The sequence below is a fragment of the Malaclemys terrapin genome, chromosome 9 (genome assembly GCF_027887155.1).
Source record: "Malaclemys terrapin pileata isolate rMalTer1 chromosome 9, rMalTer1.hap1, whole genome shotgun sequence".
In the NCBI taxonomy this organism is placed as follows: Eukaryota; Metazoa; Chordata; order Testudines; family Emydidae; genus Malaclemys; species Malaclemys terrapin.
Genome location: NC_071513.1, coordinates 1,042,870 through 1,065,109, shown reverse-complemented (window position 1 = coordinate 1,065,109; position 22,240 = coordinate 1,042,870). Strand labels below are relative to the sequence as shown.

Here is a 22,240-nt window from a genome sequence, read left to right as displayed (position 1 = left end):
GCCGGAGCAGGGTGGAGGGGTGTCTCTTTCTCGTGGGATTTGAGGGCTGTTGGTAAAAGGATTCGATTTCATCACCGATTCCATGACCTATGTGACTGCTTCAGCCCCTGCTGCCCGCAGCTGCGGGGCCGGAGGAGCTTTGAGCCCCCCGTGCGGCTGGGGCTCAGTCTGTCAGTCCCACTCCCCCAGGGCCTTAAAAACCTCCAAGGAAGGAGATTCCACCACCTCCCTAGGTAACGCATTCCAGTGCTTCACCACCCTCCTAGTGAAATAGTGTTTCCTAATATCCAACCTAGACCTCCCCCCAAATAAATTAATGGAGATATACCTATCTCCTAGAACTGGAAGGGATCTTGAAAGGTCATCAAGTCCAGCCCCCTGCCTTCACTAGCAGGACCAAGTACTGATTTTGCCCCAGATCTCTAAGTGGCCCTCTCAAGGATTGAACTCACAACCCTGGGTTTAGCAGGCCAATGCTCAAACCACTGAGCTATCCCTCCCCCCCGAGTGGCAGCACAGGAGCAAATTTTCTCTAAGCTGCTTCTGGTGAGCAGAACCCTTGTCTCCACCCTCTGCCTTCCTTCCCCGACCTTTACACCCAGCTAAAGGTCAGCCTGGCGTCTGATGAGGGAGCTGGGAGGAGTGTCGGGTGTTAGGAATGAGGTTGCAAGCAGCTCACTGCAGGGTTTTGCCAGCTTCTCTGGAGCTCTCCCCAGCCAGTGAGTTACTGTTCAGCTGCTTCTACGGTTCTTGGGGGGGATATGCAGTGAATTTGTCATGTTCATCCTCCTGCCTTCTCAGATCTGAGGCTTGGCTTTGATTCTTCCCAAGTCACCCCATCCCAGCTGCCTGTGTGCACAGTGACACCCCTCTTGGGGAGGGACAGGCTGGGGGGCTGCTCCCAAGGGGGTCCCCAAACTAGAGAGTCCTTTGGAACTGGCGAGTGAGCCCAGCTCCGGTGCAAGCTGTGAGCCCAGGGCTGCTAGTGTCCGCAGAGCTGCGCAGGACTTTCTCTTAGCTTGGCTGTTCTCTTTCCGTAGTATCCAAGCACGTTCCGGGGTGAGTTAAGTGACTAACGTTGGTCATTCCTTCCTCTGAAATGCTTTGGTAACGAGTCTGTGCTGCTACTGGGGAGTAGCTGGCGTGGGAGCAGCCATGGGAGACCCTCACACTGGGCTGTTGCCCCATCCCCAGAGGGTGCAGCTGCTCCTGCCACTAGCTGGCTGGCCCAGCACTAGGATGCCTGGTTCCCCAAGGGTCATTCTCTGCAGCACAGTGCCCGGCACTGGGGAGTGCATCGTGCAGCACACCCCTCTCTTCAGGTGGGTCAGGCACCGCACTGGAAAGGCGATCAGGTTTGGGAGCCCGCAGGCCCACGCACCTGCTGGCAGCTCTCTGCGCAGGGCAGCAACCGGTGATCCACTGCTCAGCTCTTGGGTCTGCAGAGGTGCTGCACAGCAGGGGTGGCTTCTCTGCCGTCGCTCAAGAGCCATGCTCTGTGCTCGAGGATGGCAAGCGGTGGGGTTCCCTCCCCCCCACAGAGAACGAGTTGTTTTGCAGATAGACTAGATCTGGGGCCAAGATGGCAGTGCCTGCTCTGCGTCTCGTGCCGGCACCTCGTGTTCACACATCCGAGCAGAGAGATGGATCTGGATTGATGCTGCAGTTTCATCCTCCTCTGTCCTGTGTCTGGGTCAGAGAGAAGCTGTGTCCCCTCCAACTAGGTTGCAACTGCCTCCTTTCTATGAAGCTTATTTAACCTAGGAACATGCTTTCTGGCTCTCCCTGCTCCGTGGGACTGGGGTTTGGTGGAGGTGTGACAGGCCAGCTCCCTCCCTTCACTAACCGTCCCTTTCTCTCCTCAGAGTACAGCCGCTTCGAATCCAAAATCCACGACTTAAGAGAACAGATGATGAACAGCAGCATGAGCTCTGGGTCGGGCTCTCTCCGGACAAGCGAGAAGAGATCTCTCTATGTAAGGTAAGGTACACTTCCACCCCCTTTCCCAGGCTCATGAGGAGGGGGCTGCAGGGAACCCTCACCCCCACCCCCGGGGCTGCTGAGGTTTGGGTGAAATCCTGGCCCAACTGAAGTAAAGACAAAACTTCCATTGACCTCATTGGTCCCAGATTTCACCCCAAGCCCTCCCTTGGTAAACTGCAGTGTGAGGCCTTTCTGCCTGCTGCAGTGCCCCACCCCTGCTGCAGTGAAATGTCAGGTGCTCTGTCCGCCCTTTGGAGTCAGCTACTGCGGGGGATCTCTGCAGTGACTAGCTCCTGCTGGGCAGAGGCCACTGCAGCTTAGGCCCCACCTCTGAGCGTTTACCAGGCCAGTCTCTGTGGAGAATCTCTGCCCTTGGCTTGCAGCACCCCGGGAGAGAGTTCTCTTCACCAGAGGGCAAGGTGGCTTTTTACAGTCCAGAGAGGCAGTCCCCTCGGCAGGGGCTCCCTTCTGGCCAGGGCTGAGCGAATGCAGTTCTGTTGGAGCCCACTGAGGGCCCTGCAGGCTGTGAGCTGCATCACCCTCCTTAACCCAGGGAGGAGGGAGCTTGGCTGCTCAAGTGAACCTATCTTCCTAGAAACGTCTCTGGCCCCCAGGCCATGCCTGCTGAGGGGAAATAGAACTTAAGTGCAACCTTGTAGCTTAACAGTTCAACCCAGCACTCTGGCTTCCACAGCAGCCCTGGCTAGGTCCATGTACCTGTGCAGAGTGTGTTGTCCAACCTTTGCCTTGATACAGACCGCCCGGGAGGCATGAGGCAGAGTGCATGTTACTGAGGGAGCTGTAACTTCACTGCCTATAATACCAAGCCCTAACGTTGTACTGAGGTAGTCCTTGCATTGCATTAAATCTCTAGTTCCCCCTCTTTGAGATGCACCCGCTTCTTGGTGCTAGGCTCTCTGCACAGACCCTGTGGCAGATCCAGGGACAGGGCAGTGTTGTCTCTGACTCTCCAGGGAGTGGGCCATTTGGGACTAAAAGGCCCAATAGGAAATGGGAGGAGAATTCAAGTGAGGCTGCCAGGGGCTGGAGTGAGCACTGACCTGGAATCCTGACGACCGAGATCCGTCCTCTCTGCGTGGTGAGGGGTGCCCTGCGTTTTCCCATAGGAGGCACTTGAGGCAGGGAGGGCAAGCAGGTGACTCTCAGAACTTGGCGCACATCCTAGCTCACTGCATGGAGCAAGCCGGCCCTGTGGTGCAGTGAGCCCCGCTCAGGCAGAGGCTGCAGTGGATGCCGTGGAAGATGTAAAACCCCCAGAGCTCACCTTGTCATGCAGTGCAAAGGGAGTTTCTGCTGGCTGCAGCTGGGGGTGTGGGTTCATAGCCTGAGGGGGGAGGACTGGAGATCTGTGCCGGGGCGCTCACTGCTGCTGCACCCCCCAGGGCTGTGGTCGGGGTGTAGGATGCTTTCTGTGGGACTCCTCTCCTCCCACCCCCACCACATCCCTGAGGCAGGATCTGGCTGGAGGGGAGGGGAGCTCTTAGCTGGATTATTGCTTTGATCCCTGGACATGGCTCTGACCCATAAGCAAGTTTATAACGAGATGGGTTAAGTGACAGCGGCTATGGCCCTTTTATTCCTGCCCCACTCCCAGATCCCTGCTGTAGCACCCATGGGCTCCCCTTACAGGGATCCAGCCATGCCCACTTCTCTTTAGCCCAGAGCATGTGAGTGACTCAGGCTGCTTCAGCTGTGTAGAGAGTGACAAGTCCGTAGGGCTCTACCTGCTCTGGGGCCGTACCTCCCCTCTGGTAGCATGGTGAGTCCTGGCCTAGGGCTGTCACTGAGCCAAGAGGCCCAGTTCTCCTGATGGCTCTAGTCCATGGTCTCCGCTGTACCTTAACTCCATGAGAACTCCCAGGAAAGGGTCCTGCATGGGGCTCTCTGGGCGAGCCTCGCACTGTCTTGTGGCACTTCAACCAGGGGAGAGCAGAGCCAGTGGAGCTCCCAGGAGAGGAGTGCTGGCTCCACTGCTGGCGGGGACGCTGCCCCTGCTCTGTAACTCCAGGCGCTCGGCCAGCAGCAGGTTATCTGTCTCTGATACTCGCTTCCCTGAGGACTGGCATTTTCCCTCTCGGGCTTGTAATTAAAAGGTGCAGGGCTGGTGCTAAATAAGCTGTGGTTTGATGCACCCCTTGGCATTCCCAGGCCCTGCTCACGCTGTCACCCTTTCCGTTTGGGTCCAGCCCTGGGAGGCCGAGCCGGCTGCATGTGGGGGCTGGGGTATGTCGTAGTAAACGCCAGGAGCTGCTGTGCTGACTGGTGCACCGAAGTGCTGGGTGCTGAAGGTGATGGTGACCAAGGGTGGCTGGTGGGTGCAGTATCAGTCTGGTTCTGGGAGCTGAGCTGTGGAAGGGCACGGGGGTTGGTGGGTAGTTCGCCGCCGTGCTCAGCCAATGGAAAGGCAGGTTGGCTCCCTTAGGCCTGGTCTACACTTGGGGGGGAACGGGGGATCGATCTAAGTTAGGCAGCTTCAGCTACGTGAATAACATAGCTGAAGTCGATGTACTTAGATCTACTCACCGCGGTGTCTTGGCTGCGGTAAGTCGACGGCTGACACCCACCCGTTGACTCCGCCTGTGCCTCTCGCCCTAGTGGAGTACTGGAGTCTCGGGGGTGATGGGAGAGCGCTCGGGGGTCAATTGCTGCCTGTCGATCCAGCGCGTAATGTAGACATGCCCTCAGTGATGGTGACTTTCCTTCTGACTCTGCTCACCCAAACTGCCTGGGGCACCTGGGGAAGGGGCAAGGAGAGGAGCTACACCTGTACAAGAGAGCGTCCCAGTGCGGAACTGTCAGCCTCCCATCAGCCTGTACTGTTCTCTGTCTGCCAGGGGTCAGGCCTTGCAGGGAGGTCGTGCAGCGTCCCCCTGGGGCCAAACAGGAGCTGGCGTGTACATCTGCCTTCGCTCTGGAAAGGGCTGTTCATGGGATGTGGTTCAGGTGACCACCCCACTCCTTCCTACCGGGAAGCATACAAGCCTGAGTGACTGAAATGGCATGATTTTTAACCTCAGTCTGCCCCTCCCCGGCTCATCTCTAACTGCTCTCATTAATGGCAGTCCGGTTAAACCGTACTCGGTCACAGACTGTCAGTGGTTCCTGTGGTTTGTGACCACACTTCTCAAAGCCATTTTATACCTGTCTTGAAGAGCCCTGCCCCAGCCCTTCTGGGTGGGGTAGTTTCGAGCACGATTTAGATGAAACTGGTTGAGCTGTCGTGTTGTGGACAGGACAGTAATTACAAGGTTTGCTGCCAAACTGCCTTAGTCAGTCCTGCGAGGCAATCCCACAGTGCATGGCATGACATCAGTAGGGGAAATGCTTGCCACACTGTCTTCCAGAGCAGGAAATAGCCCCCTATTCCTGAGATGAACCCACCTGCGTTCCCTGGCTGTGGATACTCCAGACCTCCCCTGCTGTTGGTGAGCTGTGCACAAGTGCCTGCCCCTCTCTCTGGAGCTGGTTTATAGACTGATAGATTTCAGGCCAGAAGGGACCATTGTGATCATCTAGTCTGACCTCCTGCACAGCACAGGCCATGGAGCTGCCCCAAAACTATCCCTAGAGCAGAGCTTTTAGGAAAACAGGCCATCTTGATTTAAAAATTGTCAGTGATGGAGAATCCATCGTGCACCTGGGTAAATTGTTCCTGTAGTTAATTGCTCTCACTGTCAAAATTTCCAGTCTGGATTTGTCTAACTTCAACTTCCAGATGTTGGATCACATTAGACCTTTCTCTGCTAGATTGAAGAGCCCGTTATTAAATATTTGTTCCCAGTGTCGGTACTTTTAGACTGCAATCTAGTCACCCCTTAACCTTCTCTGTAAGATAATGTGATTGTGCCATAGTTTAATGCACACTGGAGGTCCCCCTCCCCCTGTGAGATGTCGGTCAGTATGAATAAACTCGTGGGACACCACGCCCCAATGCCAGCCCTGTGATGCCCCAAGAGGCAAAGTGCATCTGAACTGGCTCCAGAGATACTGGATAAGGCTTTACCTGGGCCGGGAAATAGATGTAAAACGTACTTATGCCCGTGTAACTGGGAGTGAGGCCAGGGACCAGCCGCTGTGCTACGTTGAATGTTCTAGTTTCTGTTCCCACTCCAAAGCCCGGGTGCCCCAGGGTCATCTGGTACTGAGCTGGGTGCCCGTAGCTCTGCTCCAGTCTGGCAACTGCAATGCAGCTGAAGGGGGTGGCTTCCTTCTAGGGCATCTGGCCTTTCCCCAGGGCTGCCGTTGGAGACTCCAGACAATTGCTCTCACTCACCGAGCACGGCAGCCTTGTGTGCATTCTGAGGCCAAGATTGGGAGCTGATTGTCAGAAACACTGAGCACCCCATCTACTGCCCCCAAGAATCGGGCCTTGCAGAGTCTCCGGTAGGGCACCTGGAATCCCTAAGCCGCTTTGGAAATGGTGGCGTGCAGCTTTCGGCCGTGCTGTGTGTATGGTCTGGGGTCCTGGCTGAATCCCACTGAGATTAGTCAAGTGTGTCGTGCACACTTGTGGAGCCCTGTTGTGGGTGCTCTCCATGGGTCTGCTTTTTGCTTTAATCCCAGACATAAGGCAGCTCATTTCCAGAGCGGGGTCTGTTCCCCGCCCCTTCCCCCCCCACTCCTCAAAAATCACTTGAGGAGGAGGGCAGTGCAGCGCAGCCTGGTATCACTGATTCATAGAACCACGGTTTCTCCTCCCTGCCCTCAGGTGCCTGACTCTGCAGAGATTGGGGCATCCTCTGCCTGCACAAGGTATGCCTTAGAACAACATTCAGTCTTGAGAAGGCTTCTGTTGGCTGATGATGGGCACTAACACCTAATCTAGTCCAGGCCTTAGCACGCGGCTCCATGTTCTGCATCAGATTGCCAATGCCAGGCAGGATTCGCAGCTCACCTTCTAGCTGCCAGTGTTCAACTCTCCCGGAGGCCACCGGTGGCTTTCCTTCTCCTGTGTTGTCACGGTAATGCAGATTCTGCAGGTCAGATGTAGCTCTCAGTGATACCTGTATGGACCTTTTGTCCTCAAACCCTCCCCAAAGTGATGCCTGCCTCAGCCACAGAGCACGTATTGCTGTACTGCTAGTTGCCAGAGTGCAGGCATTCTCGTTAGTACCTTGCCACCTTTGGGGTGTATCTGTGGGCTCAAACTAATTAACCCTTGAGATAGCAAGGTGACAGACCCCTCGGGAATATCCTAGGTAGGTAGATCGGACAGTTGGGTTGCTCTTTGAGCCAGCCTGGAGCCCAGTTCCCTTTTCCCAAATCTGTGCTGGCGCTGCAGGGCATCAGCAGTTTCCCCTGACACGCGAGGGTAGCAGAGCTGTTGCACAGAGCATCTCTTCAAGCCAGAAGAGCTCTTCTGACCACTGCCTGGCCCCCCAGGCACACCCTGTTGAGCATGCACTGGGTGATCTAACACGGCCAGTCAGGGTGTGTCTACACTCCAGTTAAAAACCCAGCTGACGGGCTCAGGCTAAGGGACTGTTGAACTGTGGTGTAGACACTCAGGCTTGAGCTGGAGCCCAGGCTCTAGGACCCTGTGAGGTGGGAGGGTCCCAGAACTCCCAAGCCCAAATGTCTACATGGGGCTGAGGGCCTGAGCCCCTCAGCCCGTTAGCTGGCACTGGCCAGTGCCGTCAGAGAGCAGTGCGTGTGCAGCTGTATGGCCAGAAATGCAGCAACGCCTTTCTCTAAACTGATCCAGGCTTGTAGCCAGGATTCAGTGCCTTGGCTGGGTAAGCATCACTAGCTGTTGTAATCCCTGTTAGTCTCACGGGAGAGGAATAGTTAAATAATTCTCCCTCCTCTTGTTCTTTGGCCATGTTTGTCCTGCTGAGGATTGGGTGGCTGGACTCAACTTAGTTAATTCCTTTGTGAGCCACTGGATTTACCCTGTAGTAATATACCCAGCCAACTCCCCAGCTCCCTGTGTTTTAAAGGCAGAGACGGTTGGTTTTTGCATGTACATTCTGTCCGTGCAGCAAGTTCACAGCTTGGAGACTGAAGGAATGCTCAAAGGGCCTGTGTTTACTCTGGAACCTGCCTGACCAGTTCTCCTGGGCTCTCACATTTCTTTATATTTCTAATCACTCTGCTCCCAAGCAGGCCGTGCCAGCCACACACAGCCTTAATCCATTGGCTTCAAAAGTTCCACCTCTCTGGGGGTTATATGCCCTTAGCTAAAAGGACCCTGCCGTGTTCTGCTGTTGGCTCCCTCACCCTAAGTGCGGGGCTTGGGGCAGGGGAAGCTACATCTGACATGTTGACTAGAGTTCCTAGTGTCGGGTTTACTGCTGAACAAAAAAGAAGCATGTTTTTGGATGTGGCTTGTCCGTTGTTGCCGAACAAGTTAGGAATGGTCTCCCGGGAGACAGATTGGGGCTGGATTATCTGGGATGCTTAAAACTGGACAAAGGCAGTAAGCTGCGGCTCTGCTGGGGTTTTCTGTGAAGTTCCCCAACCCCCACTCTCTAATGTTGCTCCCCTGGTTTTAGTGTAGATAGTTTCTGTCTGCTGCATTGTGAGAGAAAGCAGTGCCCACAGTAGGGACCCCCAAGTTTTAATGTCGCTGGTGTAGATGGTACCAGAGTCCTAGGACAAGGGCTTTTGCTTCCTGGGATGTTGAAGTGCTTTATCCCCTCTGCTGTAGTCCAGAAGTTCCAGAAATGCCCATTTAGCTGACAGATCACTCACTCTCCCCAGCCTGGTTGTGCTGCAATAGTTGCTGTGTGAAGGGGCTGTAAATGGGAATCTCTTCTTTCCTCTCCCTGGATGTTGAGGGGCATTGTGACCAGTTCCGTGGGGAATCCCAGGTGTGCCAGAACGGCAGCACCACTGCACCAGGCTGGCTAGAGTGGGGTGAATATCGCACAGGTGGCTAGGTACAGACCATGGACATCTGATTCACTTCTGCTTCTCTACCTGGCTTCCCTGCACTTGCGGTTGGAGCATAGGGTTTTGCTGGGGTGGATCCCGAGGAATTTCTCTGGCTTCAGCCTGTTTCCTGTGTGTGACAGCATGCTATGCCTAGCCAGTCTCACGGCCTCCCCTCTTGTCTGTGGGGGGTTTCACAGCAACAGGGGAGAGACTAACACATTGAGAATAGGGGAATGTGATTGTAAATGCACAAATGTTGGCTGGGGCTCGAGGGCTGGATGTGAAAACTAGAAAGATTAGATCTTTAAAAGGACAGCAACAACTTGAGTTTCTCTTAGAAGCTCTGGTTTTAGCCACCACCGCTCCCCAATAATTCAGAAGGTAATGGCGAGAAAAGGTTTCTTGGAAGTTTGGAGAAAATCACTCAAACCGTTTTGTTACTCTGACTTGACACTGTAGCTGCCTAACCTGTCTAGCCCAAATTACTACTTGGCTAATCTTCCTGGGAAGCTAGTGCCCAACCCAGCTGGTCAGTGAGCAGAGTCATTAGGGACTAGGACAGTCGTTAGCCTGATGGCCTATACCACACACTGTGGAGCTCTGTGTAGATGTAGAGTTATTTTGCTAACTCAACCAAGGAGAGAAGGCCAAGTGACTCTGAGATGAGTTAGAGGCCTGGGATTAAGCCATTTTGAGAGTAAGCCGTGGCCAGGGTCTGTGCAGGGAACTACTGGAGTCCAATTCTGCTTTAGAGCCACAGAATAAAGACAAGTCCGGGGAGAGAGGATTTTGTGTGTTGTTTTGGATCCTGCTTGATCACAGGAAGCTAGGAGCTAGTTGCATCTTAGAGTGAACATAAGGGTCCTCTTATGACAACAGTTAACAGAGCTTTCCTCTAGCTTGAGTGAAGGCAGCTGTAAAGCCAGGCTTCCAGTCCCATTCTGCAGCCACGTGTGGCACGCGCCGTGACGGTTCACTTGTAGTCCTGCATTTGGTGCAGAATGAGTGTGTCTGTGTGAAGGAAGCAGGTCATGTAAAATCGTGCCCTGTGTGGAACCACTCAGGAGCAGCTCCACAGATACACTGGAATCCAAACCACAGCCGTAAGCTCTGGATTCACTCCCCTCAGAACTTGCGTAGAAAAAGTGCTGCTGTTCCTTTCCCTTTGAGGGAAATGATCGGATCTATCTTCATATGTAATTTTGTCGCTGATCGGAAATACTAACAATGGAACTCCTGCATTGTAAACGAAATACATTAGATAAACTATTAGCGCAGGAAGCATTTAAAAGTGTGGAAGGGAGCTATAAGGGAAGGTAGATAAATATTCAGACACATTCATAGTTCACACAGTCTGTGAAATAAAATGTACACATCAAATGTCAATGTAAATTCTGGAAATGGCCTGACCTGTTTGTGTAGCTGTCCCTACCTGTCTACAAGGGATTTAACCACAACTCTAGAAATACTCTAATCCCTGCCTACAGAGGAAAGGTTAACACATTCTGCATGCCTATCAATTCCCTTCTCTCCTCCTTGCAGCCTGGCTTGGAGAACAAGTCTACTTTGAGTTCTGCAGCATCCATGGGTGCAGATTGTTGGGTGTAGAGATGTCTGACTCACATCCAAAGGGCAAATAAGGAGAGAACGCTGCTGCTGTCCTGACTGCTAGACTGGGTTTTCTGCTGTGTGGGGGAGGAAGCTGTTTCTGGAATACACATGAAGAATACAGTGGGTCTCTTTGATCATAGTGGGTAGTTGGGATAGGAGAGGGCTGTGCGGTCTCTCTATGGAGAGTAGGTATACCTGGCCAGTAGTGGCCGTGGAACCGGAGGAGAGTCTGTGGGTTATGTGTGGCGTGCAGCTGGCTGACATCGCCTGTTTTGGGAAGGTTTCTGCTGCAGGAGGAGTGGCTATTGGACACCGGCAGATTGAAGCTGGCAAGCACAAGAGCTGAGTCGCTTTTAGAAGGTGCCTTGTGATATTTGAGTGTTTCTCTCTCCTGTTTTAACTGTGGCATTCCTTGGCATGCACCGGCTGCAGCTTTCCTGCTCTGATCAAGTGTGTCAGTTAATAATTACACACACAGTGTAGGTTACAGCCATTTCTGCTTCACATACTGTATGTAGCCAGCCTAAAGCTTCCTAAGGAGAGGTCCTGGGGGAGGGGTCGGGGGAAAAGGCTGCTAGCGTCTCCGCTCAGCTGATCAGGAGTGGAACGGCACCCTCAGGACTCATTTTACCCCATCCAACATATTAAATGGCAACTTCTCCAAACCCAGGGCAGGGAAGCCGGTGTGGGGAGACAGCTCTGATGTGGAATGGGCCCTTCTGAGCCTTTCTGGGCCCCAAGCAGTGATTATGGAAACGCTGATGCTGCAATACAAAAAATGACATGCGAAAAGGCTCATGTATTTTCATAGACATGCAAAAAGGCCCATGTATTTTCTGAACAAATGACACTGCATGAAAGAGTGAATGTAACTGGAGCTGGTTTGGAGCATGACTTTCTCAAGAAATTCTGCTGGATTGGGGGTATTGAAGGCAGAGAATCTCTAGCCGCATGTTGAATCAGTAAAAAACAATGCAAGTGATTGGCTCAAGGAAGAATTGACAGGCCTGGTGGATGGAGCAAGAGGAAAGAACCTGAGGATAGTGGGTCTCCATGAAAGGGAGATCAGAGATGATCTGCTTTCTTTTATCAGTAACTTCATCAAGGAAATCTGGGCTGAGACAGAACAAGCTCAGTACAGCCTCCTGCTGTTAAACCACCAGAGCGGGGAGCATGACTTAGTGTTGTAACAAAGAAAATTAATTCAAGACGCTACGAAGAAAGAAGTGTCTTCCAAAGTCGCGTGCGTCCCTCTTGTCCAATAGCTGGCTGGCAACCAGCCCTGCAGGATGAGCACTCGCGGCGAGGCTGGTACCAGCATTTGGGATCTTTGGTCCATGGTTCAGGTATCTCAAGAAACAAAAGAAGCCCAAACTGCATGTACTCTGCAACTGTGTTCAGAGCTCCAAAGCCTCAGGTCTCTCCCTTCCTCCCCCTCCTCCTGCAATCTGAGGTTCCTCTTGCATCCCGGGATACTGGTGGAGGTAAACAGTGATAGCAAGGGTGGCATCTCTGTGCTCCGTCCGTTCACCTTCGTCTGTGTGCATCTGGAGGGCAGGTTCATCTGATGGAAAGGAATTGGATAAATCTGACTCTTGGCCTCCCCAGTCTCTTTTCCTCCCTCCTTGGTCCAACAGCCTCTGCTGGTTATTACCGTATATACTCGTTCATTAGCCCGTTCGTTTATAAGCTGACCCCCCAAGATCGTTTGCTAAAAATAGCAAAAACTGCAGGACCCTTTCATAAGCCAACCCTATATTTCAGGGGTTGGCAAACTTTGGCTCCTGGCCCGTTAAGGTAAGCCGCGAGTGGGCCTGGACGTTTTGTTTACCTGGAGCGTCCGCAGGCACGGAGCCCCTCAGCTCCCAGTGTCCACGGTTTGCCGTTCCCAGCCAATGGGAGCTGCGGGGGAAGTGGCATGTCACTTCCCGCGCAGCTCCCATTGGCTGGGAACAGCGAACCGCGGCCACAGGGAGCCGAGGGGCTCCGTACCTGCAGACGCTCCAGGTAAACAAAACGACAATGTATTAAATATTCAATTGAATGATTCCATTGAGTTTAAAATCATCAAAATTTGGCAGAGACCCGTTCATAAGCCGACCCCCCGCTCCTTGATGCATCACTTTTTTACCAAAAATATTCGGCTTATGAATGAGTATATACAGTACTTCCCCAGTTTCTTCTCATGTTTCAGCCAATTTACATTTCTACAAGCACATTGGGAGGGCATCTCTCGTGATTGAGAATAGCCCCTCACCATGTTGTAGGAGTCTCTGGTGTCTGGCCTGTTACGATACTTCATCAGCAAGGGGAGCTCATGGGTGGCCATCTACAGTGAATTTTCCCATCTTCCCTTGGAGAGGGAAGCCCTGGTGTGTATGGACAATGTAGAGTTTTATCGTTCATGTTGGTCAGGGCTGAGACTGCTTGAAGAAGTTATAGGATGTCAGAGAGACCCTGGTAGGTTAAATAAACCCACCTGCTCTGGGTTACTAGGGAACCAGAGATCCTGGAAGCTTGCAGGAGTTTTTACAATCTATCTTCTCAATATGCTGTTCACATCTCTGGTCTCCCTTCCCTCTGAGCAGGGGGAACACAGTATTGGTCAGAGGGTCCCGCTGGGCTGGAGGGAGACAAGGGGGCTTCAAATTCTACGGGAGCAGGGGTACCAGGAAATGCCTCACCATGTGGGTCAGTGTCTCAGGCTGGGAGAGGTCCTCCCAGCAGAGCCAGGTGTGAGCAAGGAATGAACTGGTTCCTGAGGATCCCAAACATGTCACTTCAGCCTCGGGTTCCCTTGGGGTGCCCAGCTCAGCCCCAGTAGGTTATGGGATGTCGCCTGGTCTGACCCACCTGCTGTCCAGTAGCCTCAGGCTATGGCAGTCTCGCCTGCTGGAGTGGCCTGTACCATTGTCCGCAGGGGGGAGTCACACATCTCCTGTTCCTTTGCAGAGCCCTGTTTGACTATGACAGGACCCGGGACAGCTGCCTGCCAAGCCAGGGGCTCAGCTTCTCCTATGGGGACATTCTGCACGTGATCAATGCCTCCGACGACGAGTGGTGGCAGGCGAGACTAGTGACCCCCCACGGAGAAAGTGAGCAGATCGGGGTCATCCCCAGCAAAAAAAGGTGAGTGTCCCTCAGCAGCCCTGCTCCCCTCTCTCCACAATGGATCGGGCCAAGCGCAGGGACTGGGCCCCATGTGCATTGCAGGGACCTGCTCCAGCTGCTAGGAGCCATCGGTGGTGGTGGTGCCAGGGACTCCCACCCCCAGCTGTGTGTGTGACACCCCCGCGGGCAGCGGCCAGGAGGCGGCTCTCACTGATCCCCTGCAGGGCTGTGCACCATCGAGGTCGGGGTGAATAGGAAGCAGGGGTTGTTGATAGGTCTGCAGTGAGACCCTTTCTCCTGAAGCGACCTGGATTGTGAATTCCCGGAAGAGCAGCTGAGGAGACGAGAAGAGCAGTTGGTCCTGTTCAGCCGGGTGAGAGTCTGGCTCTGCCATGGTTGAAAAGGGGAGTTGGGGAGTCCCCAGCCCTGCTAGCCCTGAGGAGCTCAAGGTCCCTGATGCCAGAGCCATGCAGCCTGTGCCTTGTGTGCCACCGAGGATCTGTCTAAGCCAGGTCCCATCCGATGTGAAACCGCAGAGCCCAGAGAGAGGAGGAACCAGCTAACCACCAGCTCTGCTTGTGGTTTCTGTGGGTTTCATGTCGAAACAGATGCTGGGGTGGGTGAGACAGGAGCGATGTTTTGCTCCCCTCTACCGCCAGGCAGAGCAGTTGGGACGTGCAGGTGCCAAGGGGTACGGGGGCTCTCTGCCTTCTGCAGGGGCAGTGCCCAGTTCTTGCTGGCAGAACCGGATCCGCCTGCTGCGGGGAGGGGGGTCCTGGTCTGCAGAGACAGAGAATGTCCTTTGGGCGGCTTTCTAGTGCGACGGGGTGAAGGCCTGGGGCAGAGTTCAGCCTCTCTAGTGGCGCTTGCTCCCTGGACAACCTCTGCACACGGGAGGGTTGTGACCTAGCACAAACCCCATTCCTAGTTCCAGGGGGACCAGCTGAGGGGTGGGGAGAGGCTTTCTGTGTCCTCACCCTAATTCCTCCTAGAGGTGAGCTGTTGTGCTGTGCGCCTCTGTGCAACATGTCTGTCCATCTGTCTCCTTCCTCGGGAGTGCCTGGGAAGGGGCAGCCCCACGCCCCCTCTTTCCCCCGAAGGGCTCTTTGTGTTGGGCACACTGTTCAGTTGATCAGCTTATTGCGGGCTGGGCTCCCCACTGGCTCTACTCTCCTCCAGGTTCCTGGCGCTGGTTAGACTCATGACAAGCTGCCTGGTCAAATCGCTGCTAATAGCAGAAGCTGCTCAAAGGCCCAGAGCCGCCTCCAAGTGTTCTCTCCTTACAGATGGCGTGGTCAGGTGGTTTGGGTGCCAGAGGGAGCTTTATTGCATGGATGGGGCGCAGAGGTGACCCTCTGCCCGTTGCTGCTCAGCAAGCACCGTATGGAGAGGAGCAGGGCAGGGCAGCGAGTGCACACACATGAACTAGGGCTTTCTCTCGTTTGACTTGAATCAGGGTGGAAAAGAAGGAGCGTGCAAGATTGAAAACAGTGAAGTTCCACGCCCGGACTGGGATGATTGAATCCAACAGGGTAAGTGCCAGAGCGGGGGTGCCCCGGATGGCCTGAGGTGGAAGCTAGAGGGGCGAAGGAGCGTCCAAGGCTAATGTTGTAACGCTCCTCACTTGGGAAAATAGCCAGAGCGTTCCTGAGTCGAGACCAGTTGCACTCGAGTTGTGTGTGGCTGAGCTGCTTCTTAGGCTTCTGTTCAAACTGCACAGCGGATCCCCTGCCTGGCTGCAAATCTTCAGAGCTGGCAGCCTGGGGTTGGCCAGGAGATTTTGACACAGACACTTCAGCTTGTAGCAGAAGTTCTCTGTGACACTGTGTGTGACCCCATAAGCTGGGGGTCAAGCCCTAGATCGCTTGTGAACAAAAGATGCATCGCAAAACACCCTGGCTGGGTGGAGCTGACCTCAGACCGTCTTGCACAGGTGCATGCGACTTCCCTACGATGGGAGGCTGGAGGTCAGAGCCTGGCTGCTTAATAAAAACACTTCAGACTAAGAAGGGGGCTTAGGGACATGGCCTTGCTCCTGTGGAAAGCGGATTGGGTAGTCAACCTTCCAACATCCCTACAACATTTTTCTCTACACTTAATTTTTCTCCTGCATTATAGTTTCCATGTAATCTCCATGATTTCATTTGAGGGTGATTGCCCTGCCACAGATCCTCATTGTCTCTTCATTTTAATTTTTCGTGCATGCGTTAAACACCATTTGTTTTTTCTGTCCTCCCTTCCATCTCCATGTTCTTCACAGTTGATCAAAACGAAACGTAAAAAGAGTTTCCGCCTCTCCCGAAAGTTTCCATTTTACAAGAGCAAAGAGAACCTGGCCCAGGAGAGCAGCGGACAGGAACGTAAGTAGCCGCTGGCTAGAGAGGGCAAAGTGTGCAACCCCCACCCAAACCCCAGCGCCTGCTCCATGTGGCGGGCTGGGCTGAGTGCATTTCCCTCGCCAAAGAGCCTGCATTCAAAATAGCTGGGAATTCCGTTACATTGGGCCAAACGGCACGACTCCACCCTGTGAGAACTGTTCTGGGAGCCTTCTCAGTTGGAACTGGCTCAACAAGCAGATAGAGGCAGGATGGGACTTGCTGTGGGACCAGTGGGTCCCTCTGCAACTGCTTACCAAGCTCTGGCTGCACCTCCCCGAGTGTCCCAGTGGCTTCCCACCCATGTTGAGAGACAGACCCAGAGCCTGCAATGGCTTCCCAAGCTCAGGAGACTCAGATGGAGTGTTGCCTCTTCTCCCGCTGCCTAGCAATGGTGGAAGTGGAGATTCCTGCCTTGCCCTCTCCTCCAAAGCTGTTCCAGGGACAGTGGCACTCAGGCTGGGCTCTGGCCATCACAGCCATGGCTGGCATTCTAGAGATGGCATAGAACAATCCGTGTCACTGGGCAAAGCCAAGCCAAGCCCGGCCTGCCTGCCTGCCTGTAGAGAAGGGGACGTCTCTCCTACCTGCCTCATCCCTTCCCTAGTGCTCGACTCCCAGCCACGGGTGCTGTGTCAGCAAAACTGCCTCTCCCAGCTGCTGCCAGTCTAGCTGCCTCTGGCCATGGCCCAGGATTTCTATCCAGCCTCTGGGCGATGGAGACCTGCCTGGCACGCTCTCAGTTGTTTGGTGTTTTCATCCTTTCACAACTTCTCAGCACATGATCAAACCTCTACTCTGCCTTTCTCTGCTCTCCCTGATGTGCCAGGGGCTCTGCCTTCCCCCACTCTCAGAACAAGGCGAGGGAATATGGTGCTCAAAGGCTTGTGTTTAATGTTGTAAATGGGCAGGTGTGAGTGGGTGCAGCCCCTTGTTCCGCTCCTGGAATTGGGAAACTGCCTTGCCGTCTATAGCGAGAACCTGGCAGTGCTCATCTGCGTGAACCAATTAGGAGTAGTGAATCCAGCCAGCTTTTGTTATGTGACCATCTGCTCCAGAAGCACCTCTGTGGGCGAATCACTCTGGCCCGCAGAGCTGTCCTGTGCCTGGCTCCCTTTCTGGAGGAATTCCAGCTGCCTGCAGAGACAGCGGCACGTTCCATAGTGACTCTGGTACCATTTCCCAGAGGGTGGTAAGGCATGAACCCCTGGCTGGCAGCCTCATTGCACTCTCCCTGCTGGAAGGTCAGACCTGTTCATGGCGTCTCACCCATCCCGCTTCCCACATGGAGCTAGGAAGCTCCACATGAGGACAAACCCTGGATGGGGCCACGCTCTGATGGTGCATGGCTGTGATCGAGGACCTCTGCTCTGACACCCCCGGCAAACCCCGTGTTGAATGGAGGGTGTTCAGAGTGGGGCAAATGGAGCAGAGAGACCAGGACTGTCAGAGGCTGCCCACCCACCCCCAGCACATGCTCTACAGGGTAGCAGCTGAACTGAGCATGTGTTACTATCATGTGGTGAAAACGGCAGTGTGTCTGGGTGCGAAGAGCTGTGCACTCCGGCGCAGGAAAGTGCAGTCGATTCAGATCAGTCAGAGAAGCGTGTGGACTGTGCTCCTCTGAGGAACTGAAGGGTTCAACACACAAACCTACAAAGTATTTCTACGGACAGGTTTGCTGGCCAGTGAGCCACTGAGGGAGGTGTTCCCAACCTGCGTTCTGGGCTGCAGGGCCACTCGCCTGGCACTGCCCTTCCTCTGCACTTGCTACACGTCCTCAGCTCTCAGTAATGCATTGGGTGCTTTGTCAGCAGTGTCCATGTAGACAGCTGTGGTCTCACAGGTAGGAGAGGAGGTGGGGCCAGGCAGAGCGAATCCACCTGCCCTGCTGCATTCCCATGTCATGGTGCACTGCTCAGAATGGTCTCTGCTCTGCGGCTCAGTGCAGCTGGGGCCAGGACCCAGAGCCTGTCCACACACCACCTGCATGGTGTCTCACTTCGCTGGCACAGACCTCCATCTCGTGTGTTTATGGAGGGAGAGCAGCCAGATTTTCAAACGAGTTCAGTACCCAACCTGCTGAGCTCTTCTAAAAATCTGGCTCTGGGTGAGTCCAGCACGCCTGTGTTCCTTCCTGGGCCTGACTTCAGCCATAAAAGCTGTATGTGCATCTGCATACTCCAGGGCCTCTGGCGTAGGATGGTTGGTGACTTGGCTGCCCAGTGCGCTTGCTAGACGCATCTGCATATGTGTGGTTGCAGGTGTCATAACAAAGGTAGGACAGACCTGAACTGCACTGGCTAAATGAATATGCAAATCCTCCTTAGGAGGGCGGCCCCCTCTCTCGGCTCCCCCAGCTTTGCCAACGGATTGTGAAATTCCAGCGTCCCCTCTGCTCAGGGTGCACAGCTCACAGTGCACCAAGGTGTCCGTCCCCAGTGGTTGTAGGGATTTGTGGGGGAGTGGGAGCCATGTCTGGGAGAGTCCCTGGGGAGGGGGCTTGGCTTGCTGCTTTCCCTCCTAGAAGGGTTTGTGGTTGGGGGATGGCTTGCTTGTAGAAGGTGGCATCAGGCAACTGAACATAATTGAATTCATGACTGAAGTGGATTCACCACCTGCCTGTGGGCTCTGTAAAGTCTGTTTGAGGGCTCATTCTCTGCCAGCTCCAGGTTAGCATGTGCTCACGGTGTGTGGGGGGGGACCCCACTCCCCATCTAGTTCCTGTTGTAGGTAGAAACTTGCAGCCAGTCTCCCTCCCTTGAAATGCTTCACAGCACTTGACTAAATCTGCTTGTGGAGTGCTCCTCAGGGAGCAGAGTGCTTCCTCTGCGCACTCTGCACATGGAGACGTTGGGATTAGGGGAGCTGAAGCAAAGACCTGCAGAGGGATTTTCAGTGCTCCTCCGCCCTTCCAGGGAAGCTGAACGGCTCAGCCTGGGACTGTACTAGAGCAGGGGTGTGGGCAGAGGGCTCTGGGGCACAGATCCCTCAGACACCTGGAGTGGGAGATGCAACGTACCTGGCCTTCACGAGTCCATCAAAAAGCTGAGTGAGGCACATTCTTGAGAAGGCCTCCCCTCAACTTCCAACAGCACCTCTGGGATTGGAGCAGCTCACTCGGGGGTGGAAGTTAGCCTGCTCCAGGGGGCCAACTCTTCCTCCGGAAGAGCCTTCCCAGAGTGCACTCGATGAGCAGGTGGCCTGAGGAGGAGTCCGGCACACGGGCACCATTGGTCTCTGGGCTGTGGTTTTGGCAGGGCTGCCCTTGGCCCTGTGGGGGCTGGTTAGAGGCCCTGCGATGGCCATGGGCTGGGTGAGAGGACACGGCTCAGCTCAGCAGTGCGAAGGCTGGCCGTCCTGCCTGCCCCAGCAAAGACACTTCTGAATTTTGTAACCTCACTTGCAATTGCAGCTCGCAGCCGTTCTGCACTCCTGTCACTAATGCTCACCTGGCTCTGTCTTCTTCCTCTCCTCTCTCTGTCTCTCACTCCCCTCTCTCGGGCTCTCTGCCCCTTCCTGCGGTCTATGAAATCAGGACTTCCCTGGGTTAAGTGACGATTATTATGGAGCAAAGAACCTGAGTAAGTCTCATTTAAATGCACATCGTTGGCTCTCCGTGTCTGGCATGTCTGGCGCTGCGCCGGGGGGAGGCTGGGGTCCAGGACTGGGAGTTAGTGCTGCTCTTGGTGTACAGCACTAGTCACGCTGAAGGCTTTGCTCTTGCTTCTGAGGCTGTGGGTTCCAGTCCCAGTCAGTGGAGGTGGAGGGGGCTGGGCTCTGGGGGAGGGAGAACTGCCCCTTGTGCTGCTCCCATGGTGAGTTAGAATTCCCTAGCAGTGAGTGACGCAGTCCTGCCCTCCAGATCGCAGGGTGAGCTGCTCTGTTGCCTCTTGTTAGACTGACGGTCACAGCTGAGCTTGGATCCAGCGGTTCCCTGCTCTAATGCCAGCCCAGGTGAGTTAGCGTCAGGGCTGCACTGGAGACAGCTGCTGGCAGGCAGTCAGGCAAGTGACGGGCCGCAGGCGCGTCACTAAGCAGGTAGCTGCGTCTTTAAGTGCTACCTGCCTGCTCCCCGTGCCGGATGCGTGCACATGTACCCTGAGCTGTGGAACGGCTCCTCTTCCTGACTCCCTTTGGGGAGACGATCTTCACAGCTTCCGCTTAGAGGCCAGCTCTATGCAAGCGGTCCCCTGGTTGCCCACACCTTCGGGACCAGCACAGCCCCACGCCCCTGGGAGGTGCAGGACGAGTGAGTGACCCAGTGTCTGCGGAGGGGCCGTAGCATTGGAAATGGCCTAAACAAGCAAGGCCCCGAACTCTGTTCCGTCTTGTCAGTGTCTTGTCTCTGTGAGTCCCCCCGTCCCCCCAGGCTGGTTTGCCCTCGTCAGACTGCACTTTGCTTTAGGGTTTGTGCTCGTGTATCCGTGTGCTGCGGCAGCTTTCCTCCTCTGCTCCCCCTCCCTGCATGACACCTGGCCCAGGGGGACTTGAACTGGCAGGGCCGTGCCCCGTGACCCACGCCTCTCTGTGGATTTATGCCGTATCCTTCAGGCGGGGGGGAGGCAGCTCCCTGCTCTTGGAGATGCTGCAGGATGAGGCCTGGTGCATTCCCTGGGGAGGCCATTACTAATGCCAGGGGCAGAGCTGCTTCCCATCCCTGTGCACGCTGCCTGGGGAAAGGGAGCCCTGTGAGCTCGTGCCCACTGGGCACAGAGAGAGCCCTGCCTCCGGCGTTCGCATCTTCCCCCTTTCACTCTTGGCAGGGTGTCCCAGACGCAGTTAACTGGATTTCCCGGTTGAAGCTACTGACTGAAGGACCCGGAAACAAACCTCCTGCAGTGGTGCCCTACCCCTGGAAATGCCAGTTCTAATGCAGGAGTAAGGGATGGGGGCTGAATCTGTAAGAGGAATCTCACTGGGTCTACAGGCTGCCATTGGCTGTGGGGGCCCCAAGGCTGTGCTCGACCATGCCCTCTGCCTGTGTCCTGTGGCCACTAGCGTTGGGCCACTGTCTGTCTCCTACCCCATGTGCCCTTTGTGAGTTCCTGGCTGCACGTGTTCTGAATTGGCGTCTTTTTCTTGTTGGTTTGCAGAGGGCGTGACATCAAACACCAGTGACAGCGAGAGCAGTTCCAGTAAGTGTCTTTCTCTCCTGCTGTCTCTCACCTCTGTGTGTGTGCGTTCTAAGCATTTTCATTCCTCTGTTGTCCCCATGGTGTTTCCTGTTCGGAGGCCGATGCTTCCTTTGGCCACTCGAACTGAAGGCCCTAGAGATGCTGTGGCCTGCTCCCTCGAGGGGATGGGAGCTTTTTGCCAGGCCTGGTTAGCAGTGTCCTTAGTGGCAGTGATGGGATGCAGTGACATGGGAGCCATGAGGTGTTAGAGGTCACTCTTTGACCTGTCCCAGCAGAGGATCCCGCCCCAAGGCGCGCTAGTTTCGGGGTGCCACATGGCTCCTGTCCTGACTTCTAGCCCCTGGGATAACACCCCATAGGTCTTGGAAAGCTTGTGCTCAGAGAGGAAGATCTCTGCCAGCTGCTAACGCCCTGCAGCCCACCTACAGCACAAGCCCTGCAGGTGCACTAACAGCTACTGCAGCAATAACGCGCATTCTGCCTGAGGCGTCTCTCTCCTCCTGCGACAAAGCTGCAGCTGTTCTGCTTACGCCTCCAGCTAGGAACTGATCCTGCCCTGCCGGGTCCCCAATTTGCCCTGCCAGGGTGCTCTGAACCAAATGCGCTGGTGGTGCCGGTCAGGCAGCTCAGAAGGGCCTGGCACAGAAACTGTGTGTGTAATGAGGGCAGTGTCCCCAGCGCCTTTTCTCCCACAAGCCTTCAAACAGGCAGCACCCAGCCCAGGCAGGGAAATTGGTGCCAGGGATCCAGGGCCTCTGGAGTGTCCCCGCAGCGCAGATGGGAGCTGGGTTTACGGTCTCCCCGCACGCTGAGAGGAATGGGTTCCATACAGCTAGCCAGAAAGGGTGAATGGCTGAGTTGGTCCTGCCTGGCTTTGAGCCCAGAATGTGGCTATTCCAGGTGTCATTCAACTGGTAACCCAGGGAGCAGCCGGGCTGTGGAATCGGATCCTCAGAGCAAATAGTAGCCAGGTTGCCGCTCTGGGCTGGGGGGGGCCATGGGAAGGGAGCCTGGGTCATAGCCCGCAGAAAGAGCGCCCTCTGGTGTTTGCCCTAGTGTTCCAGGCAAACTGCCATGAAACTAATGTCTGACCAAGTCATGGGCCACCTGGGCTTAGAGTGCAGC

General features: G+C 54.9%; 1 protein-coding gene across 10 annotated transcripts in view; it reads left to right on the top strand.

Moving 5' to 3' along the window:
• The window catches only part of DLG3 (discs large MAGUK scaffold protein 3), a 175,073-nt gene that overhangs the window by 132,220 nt on the left and 20,613 nt on the right, over positions 1–22,240 (top strand). For 7 of the 10 annotated variants that reach the window (XM_054039083.1, XM_054039079.1, XM_054039082.1 and 4 more), the window contains 5 exons: positions 1,866–1,980; positions 13,444–13,620; positions 15,059–15,134; positions 15,863–15,962; positions 21,074–21,115. In XM_054039083.1, coding sequence (XP_053895058.1) covers positions 1,866–1,980; positions 13,444–13,620; positions 15,059–15,134; positions 15,863–15,962; positions 21,074–21,115 — 510 coding nt within the window. Of the gene's footprint in view, positions 1–1,865; positions 1,981–13,443; positions 13,621–15,058; positions 15,135–15,862; positions 15,963–19,515; positions 19,562–21,073; positions 21,116–22,240 lie in introns of all 10 variants that reach the window. The other 3 variants (XM_054039081.1, XM_054039084.1, XM_054039080.1) reach the window with 2 other exon arrangements.